At 37.6% G+C, this 14,674-nt stretch overlaps 1 protein-coding gene and 1 non-coding gene across 3 annotated transcripts in view; both read left to right on the forward strand.

Annotated features, from left to right (window-relative positions):
- The window catches only part of SYN1 (synapsin I), a 43,279-nt gene that overhangs the window by 9,155 nt on the left and 19,450 nt on the right, over window positions 1-14,674 (forward strand). For both annotated transcript variants that reach the window (XM_030849819.2, XM_060291877.1), the window contains exons 2-5: window positions 2,322-2,379; window positions 2,483-2,574; window positions 4,465-4,621; window positions 4,793-4,882. In XM_030849819.2, the coding sequence (XP_030705679.1) occupies window positions 2,322-2,379; window positions 2,483-2,574; window positions 4,465-4,621; window positions 4,793-4,882 (397 nt within the window). The remainder of the gene's footprint in view (window positions 1-2,321; window positions 2,380-2,482; window positions 2,575-4,464; window positions 4,622-4,792; window positions 4,883-14,674) is intronic.
- On the forward strand, window positions 5,168-5,274 carry LOC115849013 (U6 spliceosomal RNA). The gene has a single exon (XR_004037868.1). It is a non-coding gene; the product is annotated as a U6 spliceosomal RNA (small nuclear RNA).

The raw sequence follows: 14,674 nt of genomic DNA on the forward strand, positions 1-14,674 counted from the left end.
ACCATCAGTTAAAGTTACTTCTGCTTCAAAACCCCATAGGCCTGCACTATAATTCTCCCACTCAGGAGAATCAACTCCACACTGCATCTTTTCTCACTACAGACATCTCCAGTATCATAGGGTTTGCCAGATCATATGGTTCAAGTGGCATCCTGCTTGCACCACAGCGCAGACATGTCACAGGGCGCTTTGTGTTGCTACAGCACATCAGGGACTATTGTGCTCCACCCCCACAAATGATGCTTCGTTATTGCCTGCTGGCTGCTGGGTGGCCCGGCTCCAGAAAGGCAGTAGAGTCTTCTTTGTAGTTTGACTTCTCTGGCCCACTGTTTTAGATTGGGGTCTCTGAAAACAGATTTTGAGACAGAGAATTGCACGCACAGGCTTATCGGGGAGTGCCTTTGGAATCAGCACCTGTAAGGAGGGCAAGGTTGAGCAGAGGGAGAAGTGGGTCCCCAATGCGGTTGCATCCAAGGCCTCAGCTGATCCTAAGGGGGAGCTCTAGAGCTAGGATGGTCCTTCAGAGTCAGCCTATATTGAGGCAAAGAGGCTGGCCTTTGTACTCACTCATAGACCACATATCAGCCATGGGCTGCCAGTACATAAGTATAACCTTGGCCAAGGAAGTTCCCTGTGACAGAAGACAATTCCCAAGGGGACACAGCTGTGATCTTTCAACAGCTGATATTCAGGGTGCATTGACCCTGAAGAGGAGATCTGAGCAGAACACCACAGTATCCACTACATTTATGGTCAAAAAAGTTAAAAAAGTTTTTTAAAAAAGTGATATATATATCATATATATATACCACAGTATCCACTACATATATGGTCAAAAAGTGATATATGTATATCACTTTTATTTATTTATTTTTCCATTCATCTAATTTTTAAATTTTTTTAAAAAAATTTTTATTGGAGTATAGTTGATTTACAATGTTGTGTTCGTTTCAGGTGTACAGCAAAGTGAATCAGTTTTACATATACATATATCCACTCTTTTTTAGATTCTTTTCCCATATAGGTCATTACAGAGTACTGAGTAGAGTTCCTTGTGCTATACAGTAGGTCCTTACTAGTTATCTATTTTATATATAGTAGCGTGTATATGTCAATCCCAAATTCCCAATTTATCCCTCCCCCCTTTCCCCCTGGTAACCATAAGTTTGTTTTCTACATCTGTGAGTCTATTTCTGTTTTGTAAATAAGTTCATTTGTACTATTTTTTTAGATTCCACATATAAGCGATATCATATGATCGTCATCATTTTCTAAATGAAAAATGCACAGGTCTAAGAGATTCTCTTCTAACATCTGTGAGGGGACAGTGTCAGTGATGGAGTAGGGGGTAGGAGGGAAGAGGGAGAGAGAGGAGAAAATAGCTGTGCTTGGGGTCTTAGGGCTATGTCAGTGAAATCACTAGGGCCGGTTGTGCTGTGTATATCAGAGATCCTGATTGTGTGCATGTAGGCAATCCCAGGAGTGGCTCCTCCCCTCAGCCTTCTTCTATGGGAAACCTGATTGGGGATGAGCTTCTGTCTGTGGAGAAGTCTGTCAGGAAGGAATCCTGGGCCTGGGGGAGAAGCCCATATGGGAATGGGCCCAGGGACAGTGACTTAGCAGTTCGTGATGTATCTACTGCTGTTCCTACGCCTCTCCGATCCTGTGGCTTCCCCTCATCCTCAGCTGCATTCCTCCTCACCCTCATCATGGCTGACTCTGGCTTCTGTAGAACCCCCACCAGCCTGCACCCTTCAATCTGCTCCTCCTTTTCTAGTGCAGCTGCCCACTCATGGCTGCTGTGTCCCTCTCAGTGCACAACCACACGTGGTGAATGTGTTCTTCCTTGGGAAAGGGCTAGAGAGCAGAGAGATGCTTCAGGCCACACAAGCAGACATAGGTGTTGACACATACCTGGGCACACTCCATATATATATACCCCCTAAGGTTCTTTACCATTTACAAACCTCCATGCAATTTCAAAGTATGTTACACTTTACAAAGCACTCCTTGTTTTGCAAAGCTTTTCAGATAGCAGTGTGACAAGCAGACCATACTTTGGGAAATGCCTGCTCTCTGTGTTGTAAGAACTTGTTTTATAGTTTGCAATCTCCTTTGACGTTTACATACCTCCACAAGGATTACAACAGACTTCATTGTTCACAAAGAACTGTTAGGTTTTTCAAAGTATTTCAACAATTATAAATCACATTATAGTTTCTCTAGTGGCACTGGAGGGGCAAAGGGGTCAAAGGACCAGCCTGGGTTTCGTCTTCCTGAGATTGGAGCATTGACGGATGTGCTCTGCTTTTCCTCTTCAGGGCGAAATACTTCAAAGGGAAAAAGATCCATGGAGAAATTGACATTAAAGTAGAACAGGTTAGTTGGGGCAGGTGGACATGGGGGTCAACTGTCCAGACTGCAAACTGAGTGGTCTTTTTTGTGTGATGTGCATGAATCCCTGATTTTTTTTCCTTCCCAGGCTGAATTCTCTGATCTCAACCTCGTGGCTCATGCCAATGGTGGATTCTCTGTGGACATGGAAGTCCTTCGGAATGGGGTGAAGGTTGTGCGGTGAGTATAAAAAGGTTACCTTGGTATTATGGGGGAGGCAAAAGGGCTCCCTTAGAGCTGAGGGAGAGTCCCTACCTCCCCTCCCATCCTTCTGTGAGCAAGAACTTAGGCACATTGCAATAGCCAACCTAAGTATCCATCAACAGATGAATGGATAAAGAAGTGGTACACACACACACATGCACACACACACACACACACACACACACAATGGGATGTTATTCAGCCATGAGAAAGAAGGAAATCCTGCCATTTGTGACAACATGGATGGATCTTGAGGACATTATGCTAAGTGAGATAAATCAGACAGAGAAAGAGGAATACTGTATGCTATCACTTATATGTGGAATCTGAAAGAGCCAAACTAATAGAGACAGAGAGTAGAAAGGTGATTGCCAGAGGCTGGTGGGTGGGGTGGAAGAATAGGAGAGATGTTGTTTAAGAGTACAAACTTGCAACTGATAGATAAATAAATCCTAGAGATCTAATCCACAGTACGGTGGATACAGACAACAATATTGTATCATAATCAGCAAACCTGCTAAAAGACCAGATCTTAATTATTCCCACCATGAAAAAAGAAATAATTATGTGACATGGTAGAGGTACTAACTAATGCTACAATGGCAATCATATTATAATATATAAATGTATCAAATCAACATGTTATACACCTTAAACTTATAGAAGAATTGACATATAACGTGCCAATTATATTCCAATTTTTAGAAAAAGAACTTAGGCACAGAATGTAAGGAGATAGCTTCTCTTGTGGAGAAGAGCCAAGGATCCCAGAAGACCACAAGCCAAACTTTTCAGTTATTGGATTGGCCAAAATGTTCGTTCGTGTTCTTCCATAACATCTTACAGAAAAATCCAAACGAACTTTTTGGCCAACCAAATATTAATTCAACAAACATTTCTTGAGCATCTACTGCATGCCAGGTGCTGCTCTCAGCATTTTACATTCAACAAATATTTATTGAGTATCTATTGTGTGCCAGGAGCTGTTGTACATACTGAGGTCCTGGCAGTGAACAAAACAGACCCCAAAAAAGACAAAATAAAAACCCTCTGCTCGGGGCTTCCCTGTTGGCGCAGTGGTTGAGAGTCCGCCTGCCGATGCAGGGGACACGGGTTCGTGCCCCAGTCTGGGAAGATCCCACATGCCGCGGAGCGGCTGGGCCCGTGAGCCATGGCCGCTGAGCCTGCACGTCCGGAGCCTGTGCTCCGCAACGGGAGAGGCCGCAACAGTGAGAGGACCGCGTACCGCAAAAAAAAACAAACAAAAAAACCCCTCTGCTCTCGTGAAGCTTACATTCTACTGTGGGATACACACAATAAACAAATAAAGAAGGAAATGTCAAAGTGCTCAGAAAAAATATCAGCAAAGGGATATAGGGATTGGTGAAGGGATTGGGGCAGGGTCTGCAGTTTGGTTGGGGGTAGACCAGTAGTGTGAGAGACATTTGAGGAAAGACTTGAAGGAGGTGGAGGAGTGGGGCATGTAGAAATCTAGGGAGGAAGCGTTTCAGGCAGAGGGAATAGCCCATGTAGAGGCCCTGAGGCTGGAATTTATTCTGGGCAGCATCCTTCGTGGACAGAAGTAGTCTGAGAGATTGTGACTGGGAGCTGTGAGAGCTGAGCGGGCAAGTTGCAAGCTCACCTTGGTGAGGAGAGGAGCAGGCAGGAAAGGCTTAAGAGGGCCACCAGATGAGGAAAGGGTAGGAAGGGCACATGTGGTGGAGGGAATAGTTTGTGTATGTGGCTGAGGTGAGAAACCACTGTGTAGTTTCTAGGAGCTGTGGAGATTTCAAGACTTGACCTTTATTCTAAAGGTGGTGGGGAGCTTCTGGGAGGACCATCTACACTCTACCCTTGCCACCCCAGGTCTCTGAAACCAGACTTCGTGCTGATCCGCCAGCATGCCTTCAGCATGGCACGGAATGGAGACTACCGCAGTTTGGTCATTGGGCTGCAGTATGCCGGAATCCCCAGCGTTAACTCTTTGCATTCTGTCTACAACTTCTGTGACAAGCCCTGGGTGGTAAGTGACAGAAGGGTGCTACTGGCAGAGGGAACAGCTCATACATGCATGCGGGAGCTTGAAACCACTGTGATCTGGGGGAACGGAGGAAGTTTGGAAGCTTGGAGTCGCAGCTTGGAGACTCCCTCCAGGTAAAGGGACTTGCTGACCCGTCTCTCCTGCCTCTCATAGTTCGCTCAGATGGTTCGACTGCACAAGAAACTGGGGACAGAGGAATTCCCTCTAATCGATCAGACCTTCTACCCCAATCACAAAGAGATGGTGAGTCTGGGGAAAGGGAGTGAGCTGGAGGGAAAAGCATCATGCCTATTGCAATAGTATTGCCAATGGATGTATTACCAGTGGTATGCTATCAGAGAGTGCAGCCGGCACATGCACATGGAGGGTGACGTTGCTTCGTGATACGGTTTATTACTACCAGGAATTTACTGTGTAGTTACAAGTGTGATTAAATCATTGATCCTGTTATAGTATCTATTCTCACCAGTATTAAAAAACTGATTTCTAGTGTGAATTAACAGAATTAATGTAATGATTCAGATTATGGTGCTCACTTCGGCAGCACATATACTAAAATTGGAACAATACAGAGAAGATTAGCATGGCCCCTGCGCAAGGATGACACGCAAATTCATGAAGCGTTCCGTAATTCTAAGATCCCACATGCCTCACGGCCAAAATACCAAAACATAAAACAGAAGCAATATTGTAACAAATTCAATAAAGACAAAAAAAATGATGCACATCAGATTATGTTACATATACAAATCAAGTCATTGTTACTAACGTTACCAAATATTCCTCCTGATAGAAATGTTAATAGTGTTTCAAATTAGGATTGCCAATAAAAATTATCAGTAGCAATGTTAAAAATTAGATTGTATACAAATAGAAAATTGGATTGTTGGCTACTTTTACCACAAATATAATCACTAATATTATAAATTATAACCAGTATTACAAATCACTGTTACTGATAAAAAATTGTGAGTGCCAATGTTATGAATTAAATTATAGTTCCTAATAGAATTTGAGTAATTATTACTAGTATCATTGAAGATTATAACTATTATTACAAATTATTATCAATATTATAAATTATGCTCTAATATAAATTATAAGTCCCTGTTTTGAATTATATTATACTTAATAATAAAAATTGTATTACCATTACTAATATCATCAAATATTACAACTAAGATTACAGTTTATTACAGTGTTACAAATTAAGATCATCAATATAAATGATTAGTGCCTATGTTGTGAATTAAGTTATAATTACTAAAAGAAATTAAACTATTAGTACAAACATTGTAAAGTACTGTTACAAATTACTGCCAATGTTACAAATTAAGATTACTAATATAAATTATGAGTACCTATGTTTTGAGCTATCCTACAGTTACTAACAGAAATCATTATTAATATGGTTAACATCCAATTGATATCATAAATAATTACTAATATTAAAGTTATGTTTACTAGTATAAGTTATGAGTACCACAGTTATGAATCAGGTTTTAGTTACAAATAGAAATTGGAAAAAAAAAGAAATTGAATCACCATTACCAATGCCATCAAGTTTTATAACTAATTTGACAAGGTTTTTACAATGTTACAAATTATGTTTACTTATATAAATAAACATCACCAGTTTTATGAATTAAATTACAATTAAATATCAATATTGACCCAGCTTTACCAACTTAAATAAACATTGGTACTAATGTTAAAAATTCTTACAAGTATTACAAATTATGGTCATTGATATAAGTCAACAGTACTATGAATTAAGTTTACTAACAGATGAAGATCAAATCATTAGTTCTTAGGAAACCAAGTTTGTTTATCATTATTATTATTTTACATTCACTGAGAGACAGTATAGCTGACTATGGTTAAGAACATGGACACTGTAGTCAGAATTTCTGTATTGTAATCCTAGCTCCACAACTTATTAGCTTCCGAACATAAGAAATGTTAGTTAAATGCTCTGTGCCTCAGTTTTCCCATCTGTAAAATATGGCTAATAATAGTTCCTGCCTTACAGAGTTAATGTGAGAATTAAATTATTTAATGAACATAAAGTGGTTACAACAGTGCATCTGACATTTATTAACTGCTACCTAAGTGTTGATGAAGTTCTCTTCTATTCTTTATTTGTTGAAGTGTTTTTATCATGGAAGGATGCTGGACTCTGTCAAATGCTTTTTCTATGTTTATTGATATGATATGGCTTTTTGTCCTTTATTCTATGAATATGGTATATTACATTAATTGATTTTCATGCAAATTGAGTCACACTTGCATTCTTCGGCCAGATCCCACTTAGTCTGACATATAATCCTTTTTATATGCTATGGGATTCAGTTAGTATTTTGTTGAAAATTATGGTATCAATAATCATAAGGGATATTGATCTGTAGTTTTCTTATGATGTCTTTGTCTGGTTTTGGTATCAGGGTGATAGTAGCCTCATAGAATGAAATGGACAGTGTTCCCTCCTCTTCTATTTGTAGGAAGAGTTAATGAAAGATTAGTGTTTATTTTTAATTTTTTAATTTTTTTTATTTTTTTGCTGTGCCGTGCTCATGTGGGATCTTAATTCCCTGACCAGGGATCAAACCCGTGGCCCCTGCAGTGGAAGCATGGAGTCTTAACCACTGGACCTCCAGGAAAGTCCCTAGTGTTAATTTTATTTTAAATGTTCGGCATACTTCACTGGTGAAGACATCTGGTCCTGGGTATTTCTTTGTAGGAAGTTCTTTTGTTTTTTTAAATACTAATTCAATCTCTTCACTTGTTGTAGGTCTATTCAGATTTTCCATTTCTTCTTGAATTAGTTTTGGAAGTTTGTGTCTTCCTAGAAATTTGTCCATTTCAACTAGGTTTTCTAATTTGTTGGCATAGAATTGTTCATAGTGTTCTCTTATAATCCTTTTTATTTCTTTAAGGTCAGTAGTTATGTCTCTTTCATTCCTGATTTTAGTAATTAGTTTTCTCTGTTTTAAAATCTTAGTTTAAAAAATAAATAAATAAATAAATAAAATAAAATCTTAGTCTAAAAGTTTGCTTATTTTGTTGATCTTCTCAAAGAACCAACTTTTGGTTTCATTGATTTTCTCTATTGTTTTTCTATTCTCAACTTCATTTATTTCCACTCTAATCTTTATTACTTCTTTCCTTCTGCTTTCTCTGGTGTTTGTTTTTGTTTTTTGTATAGTTTCTTAAGAAGATTAGGTTATTGATTTGATATCTTTCTTATTTTTAAATGTAGATGTTTACAGCTAAAATTTCCCTCTAAGCAATTTTTGTATGTTGTCTTCATTTTCATTCATCTCAAAGTAGCTTCTAATTTTCATGGTGAGTTCTTCTTTGACCCATTGGTTATTTAGGAGTGTGTTGTTTACTTTCCACATATTTGTGAATTTCCCAAATTTCCTTCTGTTATTGGTTTCTAATTTCATTCAGTTGTGGTCAGAGAACATACTTTGTATGTTTCAGCTCTTTTACATTATTGAGATTTGTTTTGTGGCTTAACATATAGTCTGTCCTCGAGAATGTTCTATGTACACTTGAGAAGAATATTTATGCTGCTGTTGTAGGATGGAATGTTCTATAGATGTCTGTTAGGTCTAGTTGGTTTATAGTGTTGTTTGGGTCTTCTCTTTCCTTGTTTATCCTCTGTCTAGTTGTTTTATCCATTATTTAAAGTGAAGTATTGAAATCTCCAACAATTATTGTTTTTTTGCGCTTTTTTTTGGCTACATTGGGTCTTTGTTGCTGTGCATGGGCTTTCTCTAGTTGCAGCGAGCGGGAGCTACTCTTCATTGTGGTGCGTGGGCTTCTCATTGCAGTGGCTTCTCTTGTTGCAGAACACGGGCTCTAGGCACACGGGCTTCAGTAGTTGCAGTGCATGTGCTTAGTAGTTGTGGCTCATGGGCTCTAGAGTGCAGGCTCAGTAGTCGTGGTGCACGAGCTTAGTTGCTCCATGGCACGTGGGATCTTCCTGGACCAGGGATTGAACCTGTGTCCCCTGTATTGGCAGGCAGATTCTTAACCACTGTGCCACCAGGAGAGTCCCAACAATTATTATTGAACTGTCTATTTCTTCCCTTCAGTTCTGCCTGTTTTTTTTGTTTCATGTATTTGGGGCTTTGTTGTTAGCATATATGTTGACAATTGTTATATCTTCTTGATGAAATGACCCTTTTATCAGTATAAAATGTCCTTTTTTATCTCTAGTAACAATTTTTGTTTTAAAGTCTATTTTATCTGATGTTAGTATAGCCATTCCAGCTTTCTTTGGGTTACTATTTGCATGGTAAATCTTTTTCCATTCATTTACCTTCAACTTATTTGTATCTTTGAATCTAAAGTGTGTCTCCTATAGACAGCATATAATTATGTCATGTTTTTCATCTATTTTGCCTATCTCTGCCTATTAATTGGAGTGTTTAATTAATTTACACTTAATGTAATTACTGATAAGGTAGAATTTATGCTTGTAATTTTGCTATTTGTTTTCTATATTTCTTATGCCTTTTGTGTTCCTGTATTCCTCCATTAATGCATACTTTTGTGTTAAATAGATATTTTCTTGTGTGCCATTTTAATTCTCTTGTTGTTTCTTTTTCCATGTTTTTTAAAAAATTATTTTCTTTGTAGTTTCCCTGGGGATTACAATTAACATTTTAATTTATACCACTCTCATTTTAATTAAAACCAATTTAATTTCAATAGTATTAAAAAAATCTTTGCCTTTTTATAGCTCTATTCCCTCACTCTGCCTTTGTGCTATTATTGTCATACAAATTACATCTTTACACATCATATGCCCATGAATATAGACTTATAATTATTGCTTGATGCAGTTATCTTTTAAATCAGATAGGAGGAAAAAAGCATTACAAATAAAAAATGCATTCACACTGTCTTTTATATTTATCTATGTAGTTACCTTTACAGGTGCTCTTTATTTCTTCATGTGTATGTGAGTTACTGTTTAGTGTCATTTCATTTCAGCCTGAAGGATTCTCTTAGTATTTCTTGTAGGAGAAGTGTGCTAGTGACAGATTATCTAAGTTTTTGCTTATCTGTGAATGTCTTAACTTTTCCTTCATTTTTGAAATATAGTTTTGAAGGATATAGAATTCTTAGTTGACAGTCTTTTTCTTTCAGTGCTTTGAATAAGTTGTCCCACTGCCTTCTGGCCTCCAAGGTTTCTGATGAGAAATCAGCTGTCAGTCCTACTGAAGATCCTTTGTATGTGAAAAGTCACTTCTCTCTTACTACTTTCAAGATTCTCTCTTTGTCTTTCACTTTTATAGGTTTGTTTATGATGCGCCTAGATGTAGATCTCTATGAGTTTATCCTATTTGAAGTTCAGTGAGCTTCTTGGATGTACAGATTAATCTTTTTCTTCAGATTTGGGAGGTTTTCAGCCATTATTCCTTCAAATATTCTTTATTTCACTTTTCTCTTTTCTCTCTCCTTTTAGGACTCCCAATATGTGTGTGTTGACATGCTTGTGGTGTTTCACAGGCCCCTGAGGCTCCAGTCATTTTGGTTATTGTTTTCTTTCTGCTCCTCAGATTGGATAATCTCAGTCGGCCTATCTTCAAATTCACTGATTCTTTCCTCTGCCAGCTCAAATCTACTGTTGAGCCCCTGTAATGAATTTTTCATTTCAGTTATTGTGTTTTTCAATTCCAGAATTTCTATTATTTTATAATTTTTATCTCTTTATTGATAGTTTCTGTTTGTTAGAACACCATTCTTATACTTTCATTTAGATATTTAGACATGGTTTCCTTTAGTTCTTTGAAAATCTTCCAAGTAGTTGATTTATAGTCTATTAATTCCAACATCTGGACTTCCTCAGGGACAGTGTCTACTGACTGCTTTATTTTTCTGTGTTTGGGTCATACTTTATTGTTTCTTCGCATGTCTTATAAATTTTAGTTGAAAACTGAATATCTTAAATAATATAATGCGACAACTCTGGAAATCAGATTCCCCCTCCTCCCCAAGGTTTGCTTTTGTTTTTCTTTGGGGGTTTTTTTAGGGACTTTCTTGAACTAATTCTGTAAAGTCTATATTCTTTGTCATATATGGTCATTGAAGTCTCTACTTTATTAGCTTAGTGGTCAACTAATGATTGGACAGATATTTCTTTAAACACTTGGATCTAGTAAGTCTCCCAGCCTTTGCTGATGAGCTCTGAGGGCACGTTGGGGCATGCCTTCAATGTTCAGGCAGGCTGTTTACAACTTTGCCTTAACCTTTACTTCCTGCTTGTGCAGAGCCTCAAGGTCAGCCAGAGATCCTAGGCATGCACACAGCATTATGCATATTTATGGCTTTCTAGATTCCTAGGAATATGTCAGAACTTTTCAAAACCTCCTATGAACATCTTATTACTCAGATTTTTCTGTTAAGTTTTGGCCAGCTTGTTGATTGTCTTAACTGTAGTCGTTGCCTCAAACAGCTGCTGTGTTAAACAATTGCTGCTGATTATTTTTGAAAAGCACCCCCAAGAAAAACTGTTCACACCAGGTGAATTCTGAGTCAGGTCAAATAGACAAGTCCTGTGAATGGAGTTTTCTGGGGAAGTGCCATACAGGTCAAATAAAGATAGTTTCTGGGAATGGGGCTTTGGAGGAACTCCTACCCTGTTCTGCTTCCTCCATTGGCTGCTAGCCAGCCTGCTGTGTTTTCATCAGAATTGCAAGGGTGTTGATTTTAAAATCTGTTGTGGAAGTGGGAAGAAGAGAATGGGAACAGGAAAAGTTCAAATGCCACAAAACTTACTGTTCTTAGTGAGATTCAGCCTTTTTCTTCAATAAATGCTTCCTGAATTATTGTAAACCTCTGGTCAGTTTCCAGAGTTCTGATAAAGTTGATTGTGGCAATTTTTACCAATATTCTCATTGCTTTTATGGAGGAGAGTATTTTTATAGGCCCTTACTTGGCATTTCGGCCAACGTCACCTCCAGGCATATCTTGTTCTTTCACAACCCTAGGATAACGGTATTTCAAAGCCAGGATCTGGGAGCTAGATGTACTCATTGCTACTGGAATGTCCTTGCTTCTAGATCCTCTCATTGTGCAGAGCTTAGGAAATTTCATTATATATATATGAAATATATATAATGAAATTTTATATATACATATATATGAAATTATATGCAATGTGTTCATACTGATACTTTTTGGGGTTTTTTTGGCTACACCATACAGCTTGTGGGATCTTAGTTCCCCAACCGGGGATCAAACCTGGGCCCCCAGCAGTGAAAGCGCCAAGTCCTAACCACTGAACTGCCAGGGAATTCCCCTGATACTTTCTTTTTTTTTTTTAGAATTAAATTGTTTTATTTCTTTATAATAAACTTATCAACAGTAGTGTGAGCAGTGACTGCCTTCTTTTCATGGCATACCTGATGACAGGGAGCCTACATTATTTCTATGCTTTGTAAATTGTCATCCTCCTTGCCAAGTTTGGATCAGCCTTCCACATTGGATCCTTTGTGTTTCCAATGTCATGAAATTCCCCCAGAGTTTTGTTAGTCTGAAATTTCCTGGCTGTGTCACTTCATCTGGGACTTCTTCAGAGTTTACTTCACACACTTTCCTCCTTCCTGCATCTCTGGGAGACGGGGGGATGTGAGCCTGAGAGGAACAGAAGTCATGGAGAGAGGGTCGCCCTTGACTGGTTCAAGATCACACGCAGGAAAATGGAGGGAGAAGGGTCTGGATTTACACGCCTTTTATCCACAGGAGGTGCCTCACCACATTGTCTCACCGTGCAGGTTGGCTCCACTGAAGGAGAAAGGGCGCAGATCAGCAAGTCACTGGAACAGCAGGAGGGAAGCATTCCTACCAGTATTAGTGTGGTGTATCTGATGAAAACTGTTTTTTTCATTCTGGGCAGAAACTCACAGGATCCTGGTGATCAGCAATCAGTTGGACCAGGGAATTGGGAGGAGTTTCTTCTCTTTGAGCTGGGATCCCCGATACTTTCAATTCTAATCCGACACAACATAGGGTTCCTTCTAGCCTTCCCCCTTTCTATATTTATATTTCTCTTCTCTAACATTGAGAACCCTAGCTTCCAGCATCATCAATATATTTACTCATTTGCTCAATCCTACAATACACAGAAAGTATTTTTAGAATTTCAACACCTGTACCACTGTGAAAAACAACTGTAGTAAGGTATAGCTTGAGATTTGTTTGCCCTTTTTATGTCTTTAGATGAGGATATACAAAGTACTGTATTCAAATGTTACATGGTCTAGTTCATTTTGTCATTCAACATGGTTATATTACTCATGTTATTTCAAATATAGTTTGTTTCCCTTTATATTAAATTTTAGGTTTTTTCCCATCTATACTGACTTAATTTTATGCATTTAAATGTAATATGTTAGCATGATTCCAAAAGTTAAAATAAAAGGCATACACAGATAAAATTTTAAACCTGCAGGAAATGGATAATTTTCTAGGGAAACACAGTTTACCAAAATCGACCCCATTTGAGCTTAACAGGTCAATTTCCATAAAAGCAATAAAGTTATTAAGGAACTACCCCCTAAAAAAGCATCAGGCCCAGATGGTTTCACAGGGGAATTCTACCAAACTGTTAGAAACCAGTTAATCCCAATGCCACATAAATTGTTACAAAGAACAGAAAATGAAGAGAAACTTCCACATTATTTTTCTAAAGCAATTATAACATTGATAACACAAAAAGAAAAGCATAGACCATTTTCAATCATAAATATCAATGCAAAAATCCTAAATAAAATATTAGCAAACAAATCCAGAACTAAATTAAGAAAATAAGATAGCATAACTGTGTAAGTAAGTTTCCTTCTTGGAATGCGAGGATGGTTTGTTATAGGTAATGTATTAATATAATACAACATATTAATAGATCTGAGGAGAAAGTCATATGATCATTTCCATAGATATTTTAAAAGCCTTTAACAAAGTTCAGCACCCATTATGATAAAATCATTCAAAAATAGAAATCAACTCATGCCTTCTTAACATAATCAAATTTGTATACTTCAATCTGAAAGTTATTATCAACTTAATAGGACAACATTGAAAGCATTTCCACTAAGGTGAGGAACAAAGCAAGGTGCCCACTGTCTCCATTCCTTTTCAACATTGTACAATACTTAGAGGTATTAGACCAATGCAGTTAGACTAGGCAAAGCAATTATAGATGCAAGAATGGGTAAAGAGGATGTAAAAATGTCTCTGTTAATAGATGATATGATAGTATATCTGGAAATCCCCCAGAGAACCAATAACAAATTCAAACAATAAAATAACTTAATAACATAGCAGAATATAAAGTCAACATACAGAAATCAGTAGTTTTCATATACACAAACAACCAGATAGAAGAGAAAACCCCATTTAAGGTAACAACAAAAAAGATGATAAAGTATTTCAGGATAAATTTAGCAAGGGGTGTGCAAACTTATATGAGGAAAAGTTTAAAACACTCCTGAAAGACTCAAAGGTAGACTTACACAACTGGAAAGGCATTCCTTATTTGTGGATAGGATTAATTAACATCATACAGATGTCAGTTCCCCTTCTTAGGTCTCTATTTTTAATTTATAAATATAATGTGATCCCCCAAAATATACCTATAAGCTGTTATCTGGAGCTGGACAAGTTGATAGTAGAGTTCATATGGAAAAGAAAACATGCAAGAATAGCCAGGAAAACCTTGAAAAAGAAGAGCTATGAGAGGGGACTAGCCCTACCAGCCTACAAGGAGTTTAATGCATTTGCCAGCAAACATTTTATGAAGCTTTTCTAATTTAAACAATATGATGCTGACACATGAATAGATAGACTAACAGAGTAAAAGAAGAAAAATTAAAAACCCAGATTTAGATCCATGTACATATGGAAATTTAGTAGATGATAAAAGTGGCAAGCTTTGTTTTTGACATTTAAGTTCTTCATCCATCTGAAGTTGATTTTCTTTTTCTGTTTCTTTTTAGCATTCTTACAAACATCTTTATT

The sequence above is a fragment of the Globicephala melas genome, chromosome X, assembly GCF_963455315.2.
Source record: "Globicephala melas chromosome X, mGloMel1.2, whole genome shotgun sequence".
Taxonomy (NCBI): Eukaryota; Metazoa; Chordata; class Mammalia; order Artiodactyla; family Delphinidae; genus Globicephala; species Globicephala melas.